Source organism: Ambystoma mexicanum, chromosome 11, assembly GCF_040938575.1.
Source record: "Ambystoma mexicanum isolate Mex_15411 chromosome 11, UKY_AmexF1_1, whole genome shotgun sequence".
Lineage (NCBI taxonomy): Eukaryota > Metazoa > Chordata > Amphibia > Caudata > Ambystomatidae > Ambystoma > Ambystoma mexicanum.
This window is the reverse complement of record NC_090934.1, coordinates 939,810,114-939,834,118: the sequence shown is the minus strand read 5'-3', so window position 1 is coordinate 939,834,118 and position 24,005 is coordinate 939,810,114. Positions and strand designations below refer to the sequence as shown.

Sequence of the window (24,005 nt, the reverse complement as noted above, 5' to 3'; positions counted from 1 at the left end):
TTATTAAACTTTCTGGTGAGTATTTAAAAGACCTGGAGCACATTAACTACATTTTTGCTGAAATTCAGAAATGGATGGCGTTAAACTCTCTGGCTCTTAACAACGCCAAAACTAAGCTGTTGATTCTAGGTACTCAACAGAGGTTAAAGAAACTGGATACAAAATATGACAACTTCTTGATTGGTCAATATGTTATTCCTATATCAAAATCTGTAAAAACTTTAGGGGTCTTTTTTGACTCTCAATTGTCTTTTACTCGACAGACTAACTATCTTAAATCCTCCTGTCACTATTATGTTCAGCTCTTATGGCAGATACGTCCATACTTGTCTAAAGAAAATCTGGCTCTGATCGCAGCTGCGATTGTGAATTGCAAGTTGGATTATTGCAATAGTCTCCTGATTGGTACCTCGCAGGCCAATCTTAAGACTTTACAGGTAATGTAGAACAGTGCAGTGCGAGCTGTAATGGGACTCAAGCACAATATGCATATCTCTGATGCCAAGCGCAGTTTACATTGGTTGCCAGTCCAGCAGCGGCTACAACATAAAGGTTTGACCATTGTGTATAAATGCCTGTATGGTAAAGCTCCACCATATCTTACCGCCAGGTTAAAAAAGAAATCAGTTGGTCGCTCTCTGCGCTCAAGTAGCGATACTACCCTGATTCAACCCTTGTTCATTTTAAAAAGATTTGGAGGAACAAGCTTCAATTACTGGGCCCCGGCCTTATGGAATTCTATGCCTAAACACCTTGCGAACAGTGGTTCCTTGTATGTTTTTAAGAAACAACTAAAAACTTCCCTGTTCGACAAAGGTTAAGGTTAACTATCCCCTTTTCATAATGCTGGTGCTCTGAATCCTGTATCTCACTGTGTGTACCCTTACACCGGTATATTGTGAGCTCTAGATGTACATGTTTTTTTCGTGTTTTATGCTTTTTTTTCTTTATCTCCCTTCTTGAACTTTCCATGTTATCTGTTGTCAGTCTTTTCTTTCTCTTGTGTGCGCCCTGAGGCCTTCGGGTTAGTGGCGCAATACAAACATTTAGAGAGATAGATCTTCGCTGAGGCCGTCTCCAAATAGAGACACTCTGAGGGACTTTTTGCAATTAGATGGTGTAAAAAACATGGCTGGGTTCTTCATGTAAAAACAATGCTTTGTGGGCTGGATGCAACGGTATCTGGTAATTTTTTGAAAACTTAGATTCGAAATACCATTTTGTCGAAAACATTTTGCCGAATTTCTTTTTTCGAATGTATTCTTTTTTTAATGTAAATGGTTTTTTTGGTTTCGTAAGTAAAACAAAGTGTTAAAAAAAGGGTGTTTGGGGTGGAACCCGCCCCATTTTAAAAAATTAATAAAAAAAATAAACATTTGGAAAAGAATTTTCTGCAAAATTGCGTCGAGAAAATGCAATTTCGAAAATATGCCATTCGAAAAAGTCACTATAAACCGGATGCAACATATATTTTTGAGACCCTAGCAAGTGTTGCCCTTCGCTAAAGGTTGACTTCAAGACAAATGCCGAGCAAAATGTGCTGCAGAAATTGGAGGCCCAAAGGCATTTCTTGAAGACTGACCCTAATTCCCTTTTATCTATCCTACTGGGAAATTGTAAACCTTTTTTAGATGGAATTCACCCCCCTGTACGAGCGCTCCTTATATGTTTGTTTCAGATAGGGAATCTTGCACACTGCCTGGTACTCCCACAAATGGTCATTACTTGGTTCGAGGGTTTTCCCAATATGGGGATAAGAAGCTCAGGGGAAGCAATGTGGCTTCTTTTGAGCCGCTGGAGTGGAAAGTGGTCTTTGCTTCGGCCAGGTAGATCCATCACGCATGGCTTTTAAGAGCAAGTTGATGGGCAATGGGTTAGTGCAATTGTAGAATTCCCTTCAGGCCGCGAGCACTCTCACCTCTTGAGGCTCATCTTTCTTTTTCCTTTGTATTGTATGGTTTTTATCCCTTTTGTATTAATGCGCCATGGTTTTATACTGCACTTTCGCTATGTTTGGAATGAAATGTGTACTAGATTGTGTGATATTCATCCATTTTTTGTATATTTCAAATGTATCAATCTATATTGTGTTGTGCTAAAGGACTATTCCGAATAAAGCTTTGAAATTGAAATTGATATAGCCGCCCTCAGGGTAAAGATCAGGTACCGGCTGCCATCTACTGGCCACATGGGAGGAGGTCACTGTCGGGGAAACTGTGGAGATTCTGGCACATTTGGTTCTTAATGTTATTGAAATAACATTTTATTGTAATATGCAATGTGGTATACAAAAAACATGACTGATGCCATGGCCATGGGTCTATATGGGCAAGCCCCAATTAACTGGCAAACAGCAGCATAATGTGATGGTGAAAGAGTGTTGTAAAGAGGTGAACAAATCAGAATGAGGATGGAAAGGATGCAGGTCTACGAGTGAGTGGCATGTAAACACTGTAAACGTTTTGTCACTGCCCTGACATGAGAGGTTGCAATGGCAATAACAAAATTGAAAGCATCTGTTTACATTTAAGAATGATCATATGCAGTTAGGCACGGTTTGTGACTGGAGTATGAGTGAATATGAGCTGTAGACTAGCAGTCAAATAAATCAAATGTAATTGGGACATTGCTGGGTTTAAGGTATGCTCCTATGAAAATAAAGGTAATGTTTCTCATGTGTCAATATCAATTTTGATGTCGATTTGAGCCTTCTTTGAAACCAGGTTACTAATAGGATGTTTGCTGGATTACAATAGGCGCAACACAAATGTAAATTGGGCCTTTATACCACAGGAGTGCAGCCCCAAAGCCAGTATTTCAATCTGTAAGACCCATTCCCTGGATTTAAAGGTGTTCATTAGATATGTGTGTGTGTTCAGCCCTTTGACAAAAATCCAATTATTCCATCAAGCCCCTCAAGGTAAGATACCCCAATATTATCCTGAGCACCTTATGAACCACATCATACAAGGACTACATATTTCCCTCTTCCATCATTAAATACTTTACTCAAATTCCTACATAGAGGCAAAAGTGCTTCTTTAGAGTGTATTGGGCTGATAGGCTGCTTCAGTGTACTGTAGAGGCAAATGTGAAATCAGTGTGAGGGAGGAAGCCATGCTTGATTAGAAAGCCACACTGAGTAGGCCTGTCTGACTCATGCTGGGATGTTGCTGGACTCAAAGGCTAATCTTCCAGGTACTGAATGCTACTTGGAACCAATGTGTTTCAGTCTTTTAAAGAATGTCATGAAGTTCTGTTTTAGATTCTGATCAAGTGAAAGGGAATTCTTGACTATAGAACCCTAATTATGTAGGCTTTTGGCACAATTTATTTTGTGTTTCTCTGGGTTTCTGTAATTACTAAATATTCCTCATAAGTCTTCTGTGAGAAACTTGTCTTCTCGCTTCTACTCCCCTTAGATCCTCTATGAAGGAGGACAGGGAAAGGCCATCGCTTTTGTATCCTACCCCTGGGGGTGGACAAGCGAGAGAGGATCACTTTGATCGAAGAACCTTGAGGCTTGGAGGTGGGATGCCCATGGGTGAGACGCAGTATTCCACATCCTCCTTTCAGATAGTAACTCCTATGCCAGAAGTAGTTATGGGATATTGTTCATCTTGTTCCCTGGTTTCGTAGAAGGGTAAAAGACATTATCAAACCAGACATGTTAAACAGAGGAAGAAAAAGGGTGTGGATGAGATACTTTGTATCAAATCACGTTATCCCCCTTATCCTCATGATAACCAACCTAAACTTTGCCTGACCTTTATGGGTCATTACTAGAGTATTCCACTTCATCTTCCTTTTAAGATGCATAACATTATTGAGACGAGGAAGAAACAACTAGGAGTGATGAGGATTACCTCCTTTAATCATTGAAGTACCGGGACAAAGAAGATGTCTGGGGGGCAGGCATGTCCCACTAATTTGCTTATTTGTAGTCGGGCAAGTCAGGTAATGCAAACCCCCAACTCTCACCTTCAGCCTGTTAGCCCAAACACAGATGTATAAAAGGAGGTGCGGCTGGAACAGGAAGAAGAAGAAGAAAAGTGGAAGCCCTGCAGGAGCAAGAGAAGCTAGACGCCAGTACGCCGAACAAGACCCTGGGAGTCCTGCTGGATGGTGAATGCAGACCCAAACTCCCACAGAGGGGAAGGTGGGCAGCAGGCGCTGCCGGTGGGCGAAGGCGAAGCTATGCATAGCAGCTGGCGAGTCCCGAATGGAGTGCCCAGCTATTTGGCTTTCCCTCGGAAGGAGGAAAACAGAGGAAAGGAGCTGCCGAGTCCAGGTAAGTGTCGGCGACACTTAAAATACCCGCGGCGCTTGAAGAAGACTGTGAATACAGTAATGAACAAGGAAATAAGTTAAAGTAACATACTGATTTGAATGAAACGAGGCAAGTTACTTCTATTGAACATCAAACTGAATGAACCAAGTGAAAGTAACTTATTGAATGAAACGAGTCAAGATACTTCTATTGAATATCGAACCGAATGAAACAAGTGAAAGTAACTTATTGAATTGAATGAAACAAGCCAGGTTACTTCTAATGGATACTGAAACTAAAATGATATAAGCAAAAGTAACCCTTATTGAATATTGCATTGAATGAAACAAGCAAGGAGGCATCTATTTGAATACCAAATTCAAAGAAACAAGCAAAGGTATACTTAATTAAGTGAAAGACAAATTTATAAGTGACAGCAACATCTATGGCAGACTGAACTACTTATCTGAATGAAATGAAATAAGATGAGTTACAATTGATGAATAATGAACTGAAATCAAAGAGAAAGATAAACTGAATGAAAGACTTTGAATATAGCAGAATTATGATTAAGAAAAAACATATGTGCTAACGTGATGAAGCTTTGTTTTAAGAAACTGCCTGTTGATCTAAATATTGAACTCTGAAAGAAACCTGGAAGTTCCTGGTTGCGTGACATGTAGTAGGTGGAACGTGTGGTCTAAAACTGCGCCTAGACCAGAGAACATCTCCATGCCAACAAGGAAGTTTACATTGATGAAAGCAGGAAAACAACTAATAACGAACATCAGACTTGGGGAAGGGAACCCTGAGTTATAAAGAATTGTGAAGGTTTGGTTAAAAGACAAAGCTACAAGATATTTCTTTTGATGTTTACATTAAGCTTGGGGAAGGGAACCCCAAGTATTGGTGCCCTAGAACTGTGTTACCCTGGAACTGTGTGACTTCGGGAACGGCACCCAGACCCTCACAAAAGTATACAACTGTATGTCTTCTAATATTCAAAGGAAGATATATTGAACCCTGTGGTGAAGCTATTGACATTTGGGAAAGGAAGCTAAAAAGTAAGCCAGAGCTGGAAACAGTTCAGAACTTTATGTTTGGAACACTATTTTGGTTGATGTCCCCACACATTGTTTTGTATCAGTTGTGAGGGCAAGAATAGGATTTGGACACTGACATACGTTTAAGTAGAACATATTGACAGACTTTCCTTAGTTTCTTTAGGTAAGGAAATCCCATCTAACTATAGGGCAAGTTAGGCATTACTGCATCCTGACCTTTTCTTTAATAAAATACTATTTTTCAGCTTTGAATCCATTGTCTGTGTCTCCTTACATGATGACAACCTCACACTTCTCTGTGTCTGAAGCGAGGTCAGATCCTCTCACTTCTCAAAAAGTTAACACTGGACTCAGATAACCCTGAAACTTCCAAGGTATCAGCCATCTAACCTCAAGCGCCTTCAGTCCTAAATTGACAGTCACTACATATTACACAATCTCTAATCACACTTCCAGCCCTGATGCAACACCAACATAGTTGTATGTATGTATTTGTGCTCATGGTTTCAATAAAAACCTTACACAATAAATACAATTTAAAAGAAAAACAGGAAAAAAGAAAAAACAGAAAAGGGAAAAGAATCAAATCCTTACAACTTATATACAAGTAATATGTTAAAATATCAATCCAGTTAATTAAACTGCATCATATATTTAAAGTAAATAAGCAACAGCTTCCAATCGCTTTACGTTTTTCATATTCTTACACGTTCACCATAATGTTGAAAATGTCCTATATTGCTTAAAACACTTAACTTCAGTTGTCCTATATAACATAACTATAAAATATATTCTATACCCTGGTTAATACGCTCCCAAATCGATTCTCTAAAAACATACTCTGTAGGTTTCATTGATTTATTATTTATTTATTCCCCTACTTCCTACACATTGTCTGAATAATTAAATACATAAATGACGCAACGTTTCACATTCTAATACAAGATGTCAAACTCTCACATGAGGTCATACAAACTGGACAAGTGAAATGCGTTGGATCTAAGCGTTTCCATCTGCAGATATTCTCTCTGGTTTTTATTAGATTGAACCTGAATCTCATTAATACTTTCCTCAGATTGGACAATGGAAACTTCATAAGGTAAGGAGGCAACTCAATTTTTTTATGCGTTTCTTTTAGAATTGGGAAGATCTTATAACGCTGGATATCAACACAGGTTTCACACCAGTCGGCCTGTCTAAGTATTATTTGTCTAGATACCAGCTCTTTCTCTCCTTCATGTTTTCCTTGAACATCTCAAATAAAGAGTTTGTGGGTGGCACCTTCAGTTTCTTACATAGTAGGAGGCACTTTAACATTAATCTCATATTCGCCAAAGGGATCCCCCAGCTCGAAATGAATAATTAACATGGGTATCCTCTTGGGTAGAGCAAGGACTTTCCTCCAAATTAAATCCTCAAGGTATGAAGGACCAAATCAAAGAGAAGATGATGGCATTCCAATCCATAAATGATGGCTGGGATACTTTACTTTCAAATATTGTGATTGCCGGCAAGAGCAAATACTTTCCATACTTCTTGTTACAGTTTTTCGCCTGGCTTTCGACCTCAATTAAGTCAATAGGAGAACTTTGTTGGACCTAGCTATAACGTTAAGGCCTAAATATTTTTAACTAGTGGAAGAGCCTGTCTACACAGGCTAATGTGCTTAAAGGAAGACATTTTCAGAGTGTAAATATATTATGTGGTCTATTTGAACATAATTTATGTGAATAGAAAAAATAAATTGTAAAGGATCTGGCTCCTTTTTCGTGCAGTAGTAACCTCAAACAAAATCTCACAGAATCTATGGATAGTTCAACATAGTACATACGGCCAATTGTTGTATCTGCTCCTCAATGTCCTGGACTCCACTTACGGGTTTCGGACTCAAATATATAATGTTGAGGCATGTCAGAGTAATAAAATTCACGCGCAGCATGATTCGAAGTAGACATGATATAAAATAAAGTAAATTGAAGTAAAATAAAGTTTAAAATGTACATGAAGGATATTATTAATATAATACATACCAAGAAATATTACAATGAATAATTGCATAATATATAAGTGCATAAAAAAATAATTTATTTTGTTAGAGAAATAGTGATCAATCAAATGAATTTCTGTTTATGTTTTTTTATGTATATATTTTCTTAGCGTATGCTGTATGAAGTATGATAGTATGATGTTTAAGTGGTATCCCTGTGTTGGGCCTTTTCTGCAGCTAATTGTATGTAATCATTTTTGAAAAACACATTTTGTTCACCTGAAAGATGAACTTGAAGTTTTATTGTTGTGTGCGTAAGGCAACAGGTACCCTCTAGGGGTGATAACAGGCGAAGCGGGCAGGACGGCTTCGCTCAAACATACATCTGGCCTTTTATTATATAGTATAAGATATGATGATTGTTGACTGTTTCTAACTTATAGGAACCCAGCCACCATCTCTCCTTTGAGTTTGACCTTCCTCGTGTCACATGTATAACTTTATTTGTACAGTCAAATAAAACCATATTGTCTGCATATGTACTCCAGACTATCTTCTGATTATCCACCTTCGGGGAGATAAAAGCTTTTGTAGATAATATTTCACCCAAATCTGCAAGTATAAGTTGAAAAGGCGAGGGGCTAAAATACACCCCTGCATAAGGCCTTAAGATGTTTTAATTTGCTTTGTAAAATATCTCTGCAGGTTTAATCAGATTTTAACAGTAGAATCTTTATGGTGATGAATCAATATATTAAGCAAATGAGACGGAAAACCCCATAATATTAATTTCGACCAAAGTAGGTTTCGATTTACTATACCGAAAGCCATGGACAAATCAATGCTGGCCATGAATACAGTAGATTAATTGCCAAAGCCGATTTCTCTATACTATCAATTATGTACCCATTCAGGTTTGTGCCTATGCCCTTCCTGAATACTGTTTGAAATATTTTGTAGCTGAGGTGCATAATAGCCCATTGATTAAATTCCTTTAAAATAAGGCTGAAAATATCTTGGCATTATTGTGTAAAAGTGCTATGAGCCTGTAGTTCATTAGATCCAGTTTATATCCTTTCTTAAAAATCGGGACCACGTGCAATGATTTACAAGAGCAAGGAATCCTACCTTGTGTTAAAATGTTATCATGAAGTATATTTAATACACCGAAATAGAACCTATTGAAGGCATGATTGACACGCTTTAAATAATTGTCAATGGTGACCACTGCCTACTAGGACTAGTGGATTTCTCAACAGCCTCTAAAACAGTTAACCAAAAGGACTTTATCAACATCATCTCTTCTCAAATGGACACAGAAAAAAGCCTTCTCTGGTTCAAATCCTGTTTAAGTAACAGTCACAAATTCTACAACTACCTGTTATATGCGGAGTTATCCTATGCTCTGTCTTTTCCTCAGTTATCTTCAACTGCTACATGGAACTCCTTAGGAGTGCACACTCAACGTACACCAGTTAGCCACCAATACCAAATTGTATGTCAAAGTCTCCTTGGTTAGTGACATCTACTGTCAAATCATGCCTTTCAATTTTCTAATCCTGGAAGTTGAACACCTCTCCAATACTGAGCAACCATATAATGCAGATATGGCTACCAGACACAGAGTCCATCACCTGTGTCCCGTCTATCAGCCTCTACATCAATATTAACCTGTCCTTCAAATCCCAGACATGGTACTGTATCACCTTCGTCTGCAGTGCAAAGTAAAATCATACCTACTAGAAGCAAACTTTCCAGCTACTGAAGAAACTCTGCTTCTGCCACATCTAGATGTTGGCAAAGGTCTCCTTACAAGCCTCTCACACCCCATCAAAGCAGCCCTAAAACTATCCTAAACTCAGCCACCTGCCTCAAGAAAAAACACAAAGCAAAATATATCACAATTTACAGACACCGTTCATTGGTTGCCCTCCAAACTTAAATCATCTTCAAGATCTACAACATCAGAAAGCTGTGATGTCAAGCTCTTCAACACACCTACCAAAGACACCAACCACAGACACAAACACAATAGCAGAAGCCAAATCATCACCCAAATTCAGCTTTAAATATGCAAAATAGAAAACAGCTAGAAGCAAGCTGTGAGGCTATGGAACAACATCCATCCTCATGAACAGGACCACACATGCATCTTACGATTTAGAAATTAGCTCAACATCAACATAATAAAGGAGCACCTGAGATGCCTGTAATCTTCCTTCTCTGTCCCCATCTACCCTTCATGTACAATGCCCTGTTGCTCCAGAAGCCAGGTTTGGGCTCTAGCAACACCTAGTACAATAAATACAATCCTGAGTTCAGTTCATCATGATACACCTTTTGACACCTTTTAAGAAACTATCTTTATAGGGATGCACAGGAGAATGAAAGGAACAATCGACACAAGGAAACTAAAAACATATGTAAAGAATGCAAACAACTCCAACGACCTACCAATGCAGTACAGGGAACTTAAATAAAATAAATAGCATAGCAATGTAGCAACGCATATACAGCAGCACAGGTGAAAATCTTCCCATCCAGTGCCAGAATGAACAAGGTGGGAGATTGTTTTAAAGCACTTCAGCAAGCAGTTTATTCATTATTTTTTTATTCTGTATCCATGTCTGCACTCCAGTATTTTAATAGGTGGCAATGAGTAAAAAACAATTAAAACAAGGGACCTTTTTATCTGATTAACAGAAAGAAGTCATACCGCTAGTTTCTGCCTCCGTGCTCGAAGTGCTTTGATAGGGTTGCCACAAATGACTCTGCTGACACCTAAGAAAAATTAACAAAAAATAAATATTTCTTTTTCATTTCAGTGTCTAATATTTTGTTAGTCAGTAACAAATAACAAGCAGTGATCTGTCCAGTAGTTTAATAGGCAAGGCCTTTTCCTTTTTTGAAGGTCAAATTACATTTGGGCAGCAAGCAATTTAACACACGACTTAATACAAAAGGGAATACCTTGATAATGCATAGTGCGAAGCCCTTCATTAAAGTTCTAGGTGGACCACACATGAACTCACTGCTCAGGACCAACAAAGACAGTGAGATCAGCAGGACACAGGCAACACAGTGGGGATAACAGGAACTGCGGGCAGCACTGACAAGCCACCTACTGTGTCATTACTGTAAACAAGTGGGGGACTGGAAGAATAAATGCCCATATAGACCAAAGAGACTTTTCAGGACAATCATGAACAAAGCAACACGCAAGGTCCCCCTGTAAATAATCATTTCCCCTTTCCAAATGCAAACAAGAGAGCCATAACCCCCTTCCCAAACCTAAGTGACCCAACATTTGCCCGTGGTATGCCCATCATTTCTCAGACTGATCACAACTCATCCTGACTAAAGCAGGAGAAGGAGGTTCCAATGGATCACTTAATTGGATAGATTAGGATTGGCTGTATGTATGATGCAGTGCGGAAGGAATATCTGCACCTTCCCTTGTTGACACAAGGGCCAGTAAACAAGTCCTGCGTATGGAGTTTCCCTGACATGCCAGTGCCGACTAATACCATGAAGGCAGTAGGAATTATCCAATACCCCAGTCATACACTCAGTTGCTGAACCCCTCACTATCATGTTTGGACACATCACTGACACACATTCCTTCCTTCTAAGGCCTTTAGTACTGCTTAATTTGTTAGGTAGAGACCTTTTGGGTAAGCATTGGTGCACTATAATTTTCACCATTGGGGCGTTGTTAAATGTCCCCCATAATAATGCAGAGGCTGTCCTTACGACTCTTCAGGTAGGCCCAGCAGAAGAGCCTCCAAGCGAGGGAGATGGATCAGATTTTTGAATGCATTGATTAACTCCATACCTTCTTCCCTGTGGTCAACCCATGATAATGAGGTAGGATACATTCACACTGCTGAGCCTGTTAGGATAAAGTTTAACCATTTTAAGAATCTGCCACACATTACCTAGAACCCATAAAGCCAGAGGCAGAGCAGGGAATTACACATGTCACTGAATTACTCCTCAACCAAGGTACAATTGTCCCAATCACAAGTCCATGCAACACTCCGATTTTGCCTGTCAAGAAGCCCGGGAACACCACTTAATGTTTTGTCCAAGACCTGAGAGCTGTTAATGCTGTGGTAGTTACTTTGTCCGAAGCTAATCATATCACAGTAGTAGATTTGTTTTTAGCATTGCTCTCTGTCCCCATACATTAGGATTACCAGTATGTATTTGTACTTTCACACAGAGGAATCCAATACCCCTGGACAAGATAATCCCAGCGGTATGGTTCTATGAACCTTTGCTGCATTTTTCTTCGCCAAATTATGCATTTGTTTTGCTGCAAAATGCATGGGGGGTAGACGCACCCTTCCTTCCCCTGCACCCTCCTTTACTGACCCCAACCCCCATATATACCCTAAACCCACTTGCCATCTGCATTTTGTGGACCAAAAAAAAGAAAATACGATAATACATCGGTGAAAATGCATTCGGGGAAAGAGCTAGACAAGAGGTAAAGGGAGTCCCACGCACTTTTCTCCGAACTAAAGAAACACTTAGATGAAAGAAATCCCCAGGAAACCAGTTTTAGTCCAGTAGGTGGATGACTTATTGAAAGAGTCACCATCCTTTGAAACAGTAGGACATACAGGCCTTGCTGCCCACCCTCACAGAGAACGGACACAAGGTATCTAAGCAGAAATTGCAGTTATGTAGGCAGAGCATTCACTATTTGTGTAACAATGTCACTTAAGTTCTCAGATTAATTGCCCCCTCCCAGAAAGGAGTACACAAACTTCCCAAACTATCCCACAGAGAAGAGACTTTTTTCAGTGTAGTTGGGCATCGATAAAAGTGGATTTTAGGTTATGCCGAAGTGATTAAACCTCTACAACCAGCCCTGCAGATAAGGGATGTATCTGCCACTTTTACTCCCAAAACATAGGTAAATACTTAAAATAAATAAAAATAGAGAGTAAAAATACTCCCAACAAAAAATAGTAAACAGAAACGTAGCACCTTGTGCACCTGCTTTCACCCAAACAGCTCCATGTATATGTTTGGACCAGTAGAGCATGTAGTACAAGAGGAAACAATTAATATAAGAGCCTGATCGGGAGATACTACCTAGCGGCGCAACTCAGCCACCTGACCAGATGGCTGTCGGACGAGGCCACCACCGAAACGGGCCTATTGCGAGACCTGATAGTGCCGACACACCTGAAAGAAATACTGTGGATCCCCCAGGACCACACGAGCCGAATCCCCATGCTGGCTAAACTGGGTAGACAGGTATGGAACAGGAACAAAATCCTCTTACATTTGGTGCACCCTTACTCTACAGAATTACCAATAATGGCGGAGGTAGGTCAAACACCGGAGGCCCTCCAAACTATGAGACAATGGGAAACACTGGGCTTATACACATGGGGAGACATGTACGAAGAAGGGAAATTCAGAGAACTAAATCGCTCTATGAAAAGGAGGGGTTACCAAAAGGACAATTTGTATGGTACCAAAAGATCAGACATGTGGCCAAGGCGAGACGAGAGGATTGGCCAGAAGAGCCTCTGACAAATCCCCTGTTAACAGAGCTATACAATCTGAGTGATGGATGGAAACCAGTATCAAGACTATACGCCCAACTGAATGATAGACCCAACCCTCGTAGTAATGCTCTCAAAGCCAAGTGGGAGGTAGACCTAGGCGAAACCATCACAGACTTGGCGAGCAGAAAGGCACCCGCGAGCACAACTTGTAGTTTGCCAGTCCGGGATCTACGGTACCGGCAAGCTTACTGGTATCGTAGTTCCCGGACCGGCAAACTTGTAATGAGGTCCCAAGAGTTTCTTATTGAACTGGTTTCCCATCATAGCAATTTTTTACGGATTGCCGAAAATTCATAAGGATCGTTTAAGACCACCATTGAGACCAATCGTGGCAGGTATTAACAGTATCTTCGATCCACTGGCTATATATGTAGATAACATTTTATAACCATTGGTCCAAAAGATCCCCACTTATTTGAGGGACACAACAGATTTCTTGAAATACATACAAGATATTGATACTTTGTCTCCTGAATGTATACTCTTTTCCCTTGATGCAAGTAGTCTGTACATGTCGATTCCACATGATGAGGGAATTGTGGCACTAGAATGGCTATTGTTACACTCCGGGAATGTGGGGTGTGAAAAACAATTTGTTATGGAATTGGTGAACGTCATCTTATTTAACAACTTTTTTCGTTACCAAGGGAAATTCTATGCACAAGCCTCTGGTACATCTATGGGGTCGGCTAGGCCCCTGCATATGTCAACATATGTATGTATTTTTTTGAGAAAATGTATGGACTGAAGAAACCAGAATGGTCATCAACGATACTGATTTGGAAAAGGTACATTGATGATATTTTTGTAATTTGGTGTGGAGCCAGACAAGAACTTACCCCTTTCTTGGAGTACCTAAACCAAGTACACCCACATATTAGGTTTACTTTAGAAGTCAGGACCCCCACTTTACATTTTTTGGATGTACAACTGTCAATCATAGAGAAGAAAATAATTACTACGGTTTATCACAAACCCACGGACGCGAACACCTGGTTACATTTTGTGAGTTTTCATCCAAAGGCCATGACTAAGAGCTTACCCTACAGTCAGATGATGAGACTTAAGAGGATTATCTCAGGTTTGGAGATCTATGAGAAAGAAAGCTCAGAGCTTTGTAAAAGATTTGCCAAACAAGGGTACCCGGAAGAGATATTGAGCGAGCCAGAAGCTAGAGTAGCAGCTATTGCCAAAGAACAATTATTAAAACCAAAAGGACAAAGCAACTCCATCACCCATATTTTATCTAAATACTCCAGACAGAGCTTTCAGATTGGCAACATACTCAAAAGGAATTGGGGTATTTTACAACATGACCCGACACTCCTTAAATTGTTTCCAACACCACCAATGATGGCCTATAAACGTGGGAGTAATCTACAGGATAAATTATTACGGGCAGAGACCACAAAGAGACAGGCAATCAGTATTGAGAATCGAAAAGAAGGGGACATTCCCCTGTCTCACATGTAGTCATTGCAACAATATATCCAAAGGGGAAAGCATCTCACATCCCGACACAGGGAAAAAGAATTTTCTTCCCGACTTTGCTACTTGCAGGACAGAAGGTGTAATCTACAGCATAAACCGCCCATGTGGCCTCCTATATATAGGACAAACGGCAAGGACTGCATGAGAAAGATGGACAGAACAAGTACAATGTACGCTGCATGAACATGAAATTACCAGTGGCTAAATATTATAATGAGAATAAACATTCCATCGCACAAATGCAATTCACCATACTGGAGGTAGTGAAACTTCCAAACAGAGAGGGAGCGGGGGGGGAGCTATAAGACTCTCCTATCACAAAGAGAAATGTTTTGGATACATTTACTTGACACGATAAATCCCAGCGGGATGAATGAAGAATTCTGCCTGAACTGCTTCATTTGACTTTGGTTGCGACTGGCATGTACTTATCACACAGGGTGACATGTGCTCTCAAAAGGAGTGATACGAAGAGCTGTGTTGTTTCAAACAGTTCCAAAAGGTGATAAATATGTTAGTAGAGCTTGACCTGGGATCCAGGCATTACACTAGGCTCAAATCATATGCCATTGCTTCCTGGTATGACTCCATCCCAGTAGGGACATATCCTATACACTCGACAATGACATATGAATGGATGTATATATAGGCTATGCCGGTAGTCCACTTTTAAATTTAGGGATCGATAGGCCACAGATTTTGCCGATAGCAATGCCACTACACCTATTTTAATGGGACATGGTTCTCCATAGCTTTTTCTTTACACCGATTGCCGGTTTACACCCCTCCACAAAGAATAGCCAACCACATCAGGGACATGCCCCATTCCAATATGGAGCTAGGGTTGGTGCTACCGGTTTTACACATCTCACAACAGCTCTCATGGGCAGTTACATGTAACAAACATGAACTTCATCATGTGCTTTGTCACGTGATAGTAAGAGACGCAGTGTTTCCTGTGTTTCCTTAAACGTTCCTGTATGCGAGGAAAACCACACGCGAACCGGATTGACACGAAAACTTCAAGTAGGCTCGGCAGCTGCAATAGACTAGGTAAGATCTGTAGAGATAGGAGACAGGCTGTCAAGGCACACGAGTGCCTCTGACAGTTACTATCACACATGAGTACTATACTGAATTTTGAAAGATCAGCGGGAGATGTAACCCACTGCTTTCTTTATTGCAGCACTGCACAGCGGCAGTAGAGTTCCCACGAAGCAGAACATTCATCCACATTAGGTGAAAAGGCGCATACACCATTTAGCAATTAGCAGGAACCACATTGCTAACATACAGGTACTATTCTCTCTGACATCCAAAGAGTTGTGGATAGATCATTGACAAATGACCTGTTGTGCATATAATGTAATCATGTGGTGACCATTATGATTTGGTTCACCCCTTTAGGAATAAAGTTGACCCATGTGCATTTGAAAGAACAAGTTAGGAACACCATATTGTCACACCATCATTGGGTGTGTAAACAAATCGAGGCCACACAGGTGTTTACCAAGTGTAGGGAAGTCAGTGCCTAACAGGCACTACATGCACGTGCATGATGAGACATATATGGGAATGGTTGAAATCTGTAGCATAGGGGCTATGATTGGAATTGTTACTACCTATTTTGTTATTATATGGTGTAATTGACCGTCTAATATGTGAACCTATAAGCATGGGGATGGAGATTTGGTGATGGGTTTAAGACTATGTTAATCACGGTTGTAAAAGTTTGTACCTGTACACTGTATGAACCAAGGGGCAAGTGTAATTTGGAAAATTGGCTCCGGACTGTGTAAATGAGTGTTGTTCAAGTGTTTAGTTGCGTAATTTGGAAACTGGTCCTCGTCTATGTTTTGTATCAACAGAAGTCCGCTCCTGAAGAATGGGCCAATTACCCCAAAACACGTAGCGCATGAAGGACGTTTTGAAAAAATAGAACATTATTGGAAGATTGGAAGATTATTTTTGGAATATAGAGACATGTTATTTTGGTTTGAACTATACCTGTATTAAATTATGTTTTGTATATAAGCAAACTCTTTGGCTGTTTTTCAGCATCAATGGTGTGCAGGAGACGGGAGTGTCTAAAGTGTGGCCACTATTTCTCTCTAACCTGCTGCAGCAGCCACACTCATGGTGGAGCAATGCAAGAATTTAGTGTTGGAATCCCCTTTCGAGGTTGCAGTGCTGCACTCAATTGTCTGCCTCCTACTGAAAACTAAGACCCAGCATAGGTCTGCATCACCTGCAAGTAAATATGGGATACTAATTTTGAACTCCTTGAATGTTACTTTGACCAGATGCCCGGTACTGAACCCAGCACCTCTGCTCCTCACTTTCCAGGACAGTGAACTGCATGATACAGAACTCCATGACTGTGCAGCCTTTACCGATTACTTGTTGACACTGAGAAATTAGTTAACTGATGTCTCCCTCCCTGATGCAGACCTGGTCTAATTTATTGATGGGTTGTAGTACCAAGACCAAAATGGGAAACTGGCTGAGGGGTATGCAGTATGTGAGCCAGTGGAGGTGGCGAAAGGTGGGACGTTCGTTCAGGTCACTTCAGCACAGGTTGTAGAACTGGTGGCACTCACAATGTAATACAGACTAGAAGCCCAACAAGCCTTTAAAATCTATATGGATTCAACACAGGCCTTTGGGGTAGCCCCAAACTTTGGTGAACTCTAGAAACTGAGAGGATTTCTGGCATCGATAAGACTACAGATGAAAAACATTCACAACGTAAGGGCTCTCCCTAGATGATATTATGCTGCCTGAAAAAATAGCCATAGTTAAATGTGCCGCTCATCAGCTCCTAGATAATGTATTAGTTGTGGCAATGATTTTGCAGTCAGAAAAGCAAAATTGGCTACTGTATCTGAATCAGAAGATTAATATATTCCCACTGATACAGCCAGTCCTGACCCCTCCCCATTTAAAACTCAGAGGACTGGGTGCAAATATAAGAAAATGCCCTCTCCAGTGAAAAGGATATTTGGATAAGCAAAGATTGTTGATTACATGTCAATTCTTTGGTGAGATGACCATGGTCGATAAGTGGCCCAAAAATATTATTGCATCTTGTCAGGATGTACCATGGCCAGGCTCATGTGGTAAAGGAGGGGATGATTATGTAATTTAGGAAGTCCCGTTTTGCCCCACATTTCCCCCAAATGGCTCAAGAAAGGGAATACCTTGATAATGTATGATGTGAAGCCCTTCATTAAAGTTCTAGTTAGACGACAAATGAACTCACTGCTCAGGACCAACAAAGACAGAGGGGTCCACAGGACTCAGGAGACACAGTGGGGACAACAGGAACTGTGGGCAGCACTGACAAGCCAGCTAGTGTGTCATTACTGTAAACAAGTGGGACATTGGAAGAACAAATGCCCATAGACCTTTCAGGACAATTATGGACAAAGCAACACGCCAAGTCCCCCTGTAAAAAATCATGTTCCCTTTCTAAATGCAAACCAGAGAGCCATAACCCCCTTCCTAAATCTTTGCCCCTGGTATTCTTCTCATTTCTGAGATTGATCACAACCCATCCCGACTAAAGCAGGAGAATGAGGTTCCAATGGATCACTTAATCAAATAGATTAGGATTGGCTGTATGTACAATGCAGTGTGGAAGGAATATCTGCACCTTGCCTTGTTGACACAAGGGCCATTAAATCAGCCCTGCAAAAGGAGTTTCCCTGACGTGCCAGTGCCGACTGATACCATGAAGGCAGTAGGAATTATCCAATACCCCAGTAATACACTCAGTTGCTGAACACCTCACTATCACGTTTGGACACATCACTGACACAAATGCCATCCTTCTAAGGCCTTTAGTACTGCTTAATTTGTTAGGTAGAGACCTTTTGGGTAAGCATTGGTGCACTATAATTTTCACCATTGGGGCATTGTTAAATGTTCCCCATAATAATGCAGAGGCTGTCCTTACGACTCTTCAGGTAGGCCCAGAGGAAGAGCCTCCAAGCGAGGGAGAGTGATCAGATGATTTGAAGGCATTGATTAACTCCATACCTTCTTCCCTGTGGTCAACCCATGATAATGAGGTAGGATACATTCACACTGTTGAGCCTGTTAGGATAAAGTTTAACCATTTTAAGAAACTGCCACACATTACCTAGACCCCATAAAGCCAGAGGCAGAGCAGGGAATTACACATGTCACTGAGTTACTCCTCAACCAAGGTACAATTGTCCCAACCACAAGTCCATGCAACACTTCGGTTTTGCCTGTCAAAAAGCCTGGGAACACCACTTATTGTTTTGTCCAAGACCTGAGAGCTGTTATTGCTGTGGATTCCTTTGCCCAAAGCTAATCATTTCACAGTAGTAGATTTGTTTTTAGCATTGCTCTCTGTCCCCATACATAAGGCTAACCAGTATTAATTTGCCTTTTCACAAAGAGGAATTGAATACACCTGGACAAGATAACCCCAGGGGTATGGTTCTATGAACCTTTACTGCATTTTTCTTCACTGAATTTGGCATTTGTTTTGCTGCAAAATGCATGGTTGGGGTAGACCCACCGTCCCTCCTTCCGCACAGTCCCTTACTGATTCCAACCCCCATATATACCCTAAACCCACTCACTATCTGCATTTGTTGCCCAAAAAAACATAAGATAATGAATCGAAGAAAATGCATTCGGGGAAAGTGAACTAGACAAGGGGTATACAGAGTCCCATACACTTTTCTCCAAACAACTAAAGAAACACTTAGATGAAAAACAAAAACCCTGGAAAGCAGTTTTAGTCCAGTAGGTGGATGGCTTATTGATAGCTTCACCATCCTTTGAAACAGTAGGACATACATGTTTTGCTGCCCACCCTCACAGAGAAAGGACAAGGTATCTAAGCAGAAATTGCAGTTATGTAGGCAGAGAATTCACTATTTGTGTAACAATGTCACTTAAGTTCTCAGATTAATTGCCTCCTCCCAGAGAGGAGTACACAAACTTCCCAAACTCCAAACTATCCCACAGAGGAGATACTTTTTTCACTGTAGTTGGGTATTGATAAAAGTGGATTTTAGGTTATGCCGAAGTGATTAAACCTCTACAACCAGCCCTACAGATAAGGGATGTATCTTTGCCAAATTATGCATTTGTTTTGCTGCAAAATGCATGGGGGGTATACGCACCCTCCCTTCCGCTGCACCCTCCTTTACTGACCCCAACCCCCATATATACCCTAAACCCACTTGCCATCTGCATTTTGTGGACCAAAAAAAAAGAAATACGATAATACATTGGTGAAAATGCATACATGGAAAGAGCTAGACAAGAGGTATACCGAGTCCCATGCACTTTTCTCCGAATTAAAGAATCACTTAGATGAAAAAAATCCCCAGGAAACCAGTTTTAGTCCAGTAGGTGGATGACTTATTGAAAGAGTCACCATCCTTTGAAACAGTAGGACATACAGGTCTTGCTGCCCGCCCTCACAGAGAAAGGACACAAGGTATCTAAGCAGAAATTGCAGTTATGTAGGCAGAGAATTCACTATTTGTGTAAGAATGTCACTTAAGTTCTCAGATTAATTGCCCCTCCCAGAAAGGAATACATACAATTCCCAAACCTCACTATCCCACAGAGTAGAGCCTTCTTCAGTGTAGTTGGGTATTGAATAAAGTGGATTTTAGGTTATGCCGATGTGATTAAACCCCTACAACCAGCCCTACAGATAAGGAGTGTATCTGCCACTTTTACTCCCAAAAAATAAAAATAGAGAGTAAAAATACTCCTAACACAAAACAGTAAACAGAAATGTAGCACCTTGTGCCCCTGCTTTCACCCAAACCGCTCCATGTATATGTTTGGACCAGTAGTGCATGTAGTACAAGATGAAAGAATTAATATAACAGCCTAATTGGAACAAGTAAACCTATATTTTCTTTTTAAACTTGATTTTAATTGCATTTATAACGAGAAACAGACATGTTCAATACAAAAATAGAAAAGTGCAACCCCCCCACTCCCTCTCCTTCCCCTCCTCCCCTCATACCCCCTCTCCCTGCTTCCCCCATCCCCCTTCCCCAGCCCTTGTCTCCATCAACTTTTATTCAATGGTGTGCATATGTAAATGTATCTTTTAATGTGCATGAATAACTAGGTGTAAATAAATAATTATTACAAAAAGACTTCAGTTTTCCTGTCAAAACATTGTACTCGCTTTTAAAATACTCTCCTTGGAAAATAGACTTACATTTTTACTCCCAAGAAAATCATTTTACTCCCAACTTTAAAAAATAGGGAGTAAAATACTCCCACTTCAAAATCTTATCTGTAGTACTGCCTACAACAGTACACTCAAGTTAACACCACAGGGCCACTACAGTGGACCCTAGAGGCCTACAAATAATTTACTAAAACAAAGAACAGTTTATCCTTTCTGGAAATCTGGGACTTCCAGATTACCGAAAGTAGTTACCCTATACAGTCACGAAAGAAATGGTTTAGGTTTACCAGTTCTTTCCTAGAGACATGGCTTCATCATAAACCTGTGGCTTATTATAGCAAGGAATTAGACCCAGTTGCAGCAGGAATGCCACCTTGCCTGACATCTGTTGCAGCAGCCATACTCATGGTGGAGCAATGCCAGAATTTAGTGTTGGAATCCCCTTTCGAGGATGCAGTGCCGCACTCAATTGTCTGCCTCCTACTGAAAACTAAGACCCAGCATAAGTCTGCATCACCTGCAAGTACTGTATAGGATACTCCTTTTGAACTCCTCCAATGTTACTTTGACCAGGTGCCCGGTACTGAACCCAGGACCTCTGCTGCCCACTTCCCAGGACAGTGAACTGCATGATGCAGAACCCCATGACTGTGTAGCCATTACCGATTACTTGTTGACACTCAGAAATTATTTAACTGATGTCTCCCTCCCTGAGGCAGAGCTGGTCTTTTTCATTGATGGGTTGTAATACCAAGACCAAAATGAAAAGCTGGTTGAGGGGTATGTGGTATGTGAGCCTTGGGTGGTGGAGAAAGGTGGGACGTTAGGTCAGGTCACTTCGGCACAGGTTATAGAACTGGTGGCACTCACAAGGTCATGCAGACCAGCAGCCCAACAAGCCTTTAACATCTATATGGATTCAACATAGGCCTTTGGGGTAGCCCCAAACTTTGGTCAACTTTGGATACCGAGAGGTATTCTGGCATTGATAGGACCAGAGATTAGAAACAATCACAACATAAGGGCTCTCCCTAGATGACATTATGCTGCCTGAAAAAAAAGCCATAATTAAATGTGCCGCTCATCAGCTCCCAGATGATGTTATTAGTTGTGGCAATGATTTTGCAGTAAGAAAAGCAAAATTGGCTACTGTATCTGAATCAGAATATTAATATATTCCCACTGACAAAGCCAGTGCTGACCCCTCCCCCATTTAAAACGCAGAGAACTATTCCAAGATGGCAGCCGGCAGTGGAAGATGTATATAAATGTCTCTCCCCACCGGCCGCGTAATAAGCTGACAATAAAAAGTCCAATCATGTGGGAATTGGGGAATACAAATGTACAAGGAGCCAAAGCAAGATTCAATACCCCGCACGAACGGCGGCGAACATCTGAGGCACGAACAATCAGAGTATTGGGAAGTGCCGAAGCAGGACACAGTAGGTGGGGCCACAACAATATTTCTTTTTTTTCAAATTCTTTTTATTAGGTTTTGTCAAACTTAAAAACAACAACATGAGTATACAATGACTTTAGCAGTCCTAACCGTGGGGACGTGGCACATAGTATAACATTTGACAGTAAGTGACACGATGGGAACAGGAGATTTGTACCAACCACCTCAATGTTTAGTCTTCCCACTTGCCCCATATTTTCTGGAACTTCCAGGGGCACCCACTTGCTTTGTAGATTTGTTTTTCTAGGGAGGCGCATCTGTTAATTTCATTGGACCACCGGTCTATGTTCACGGCGATATTGTAAAGAGCAGAAGGCTGCGCGTGGATGCCAGAGCGTCTGGAAGCTGTTAGGCCCAGTGAGTCTTAGCGGGCCTCCTGAGCGGTATTGTGCTGGGAAGGAGGCTGATTGTGCTGAGACAGCAGTGAGGGGCTCACCCTCGAGCATACAGTGCAATAGGAGGGAGGCGGCAAGAACAGGTAAGCAGACCAGCTCTGTGAGCAACAGGACGATCGAGTGGCTGAGCAAGGGAAGAACAGCTGGGCAGAGGAAACATCGGCACGGAGCGGCCCCGGACTAGATAGATGAGGGAATAAGGTACGCGCTACAAGTCCCAGCAGGAAGCATGCCCGCCTAGTGAATCAGCACCTCCTCTAGAGAGGGAGTATGGAGAGATGTGAGAAAGGCTCTCCTCCCCCGCCCTCATTTCCTCACCGGGACAGTGGAATAAAGAATCCCCAGCAAGGATGACTGGTTTGGTTTCAGCGAGGGGAAGGAGGAAAAGCAGCGTGTGTTGACAGAGTAGGTGAAATAAAAAGGGGGAGTAGGAAAGCTACCAATGCAAAGCTAAGGAGAGATACGGAAGCAGCCGGACAAACACCCTGTTGAAGGGCCTGGACGGGTAGGGGAGTGAAAAGAGAGACTTGGGTGTGGCCCATATGTCCAAAGCAAGAGTGAAAGGGGTGGGTGCGACCCAACAAAGCCCTGAGGGCAAGCCAGCAAAGAACTTTAAAGAACTGTGAACCCTGGATGGAGGATACCTGAAAAGGAGGGAGGATTCCCCTTGAAACGCATCACCACAAACACGAGAAGAGAGAGAAGAGGGAGCCATGGCGCTTAGCAAAGAGGACATGAGAACTTCAAGAACAATTCTTGGCTTCCTTCCAAACACAATTTGAAGCTTTAAAGGATGATATGAAGCACACAGTCCAGGAAATTAAATTGGATGTGACGAAATTAGAGGAGGAAACAGATACCCTGGAGAAGGTGGTCCAGCATTTTGAAGAAGACACTCAGAAAATAGATGAAAAGGTTTAACATTTGTCCCGTCTTGCAAGTAATTTGGAAGTCCAATGTAAAGATTTGGAAAATCGCTCAAGGAGATCAAATGTTAGAATAAAAAACCTTCCCGAAACTGTGGCTGACAAAGACTTAAAGAGCACAGTCCAGAAACTTTTCTCAGAAGTAGTGGCAGAAGAACCAGAGGTGATGGTGCAGCTGGACAGATACCACAGGGTGGGCCCCAGTAGAGCGGTGGACCCAAACTCACGTCCGCGGGAAGTCCTAGTTGCGGTAACGTCATATACCCAGAAAGAACAGATTCTTCGGAAAGCAAAAACGGCAGGACAATTGCGGGTTGATGGGGAAGAAATACAATTGTATCAGGACCTGGCGCAAATAATGCTTCAAAAGAGAAGGGGAATGGGTCCGGTGGTGAGATTCTTAATCACAAAACAGATCAAATACAAATGGACGTTTCTATTCGGACTATTGTTTGCATGCGAAAGACAATATAGGATCACAACATGCAAAGAAGGGGAACGGATCCTTAACTTATAAGAGGAAAAAGTGGACGGGCGAGTAGGACCGAGTGGTAACAGAAAAGGGTCCAGATGGCCGGACGTTTGGAAAACAGTGCAAAATAAAGGTGGCAGGGAACGTAAGA

At 41.4% G+C, this 24,005-nt stretch overlaps 1 protein-coding gene across 3 annotated transcripts in view; it reads right to left on the bottom strand.

Annotated features, from left to right (window-relative positions):
* LRRC56 (leucine rich repeat containing 56) overlaps positions 1-24,005 on the bottom strand; it is a 1,196,120-nt gene that overhangs the window by 164,998 nt on the left and 1,007,117 nt on the right. For all 3 annotated transcript variants that reach the window (XM_069624078.1, XM_069624079.1, XM_069624080.1), the window contains one exon: positions 10,038-10,102. In XM_069624078.1, the coding sequence (XP_069480179.1) occupies positions 10,038-10,102 (65 nt within the window). The remainder of the gene's footprint in view (positions 1-10,037; positions 10,103-24,005) is intronic.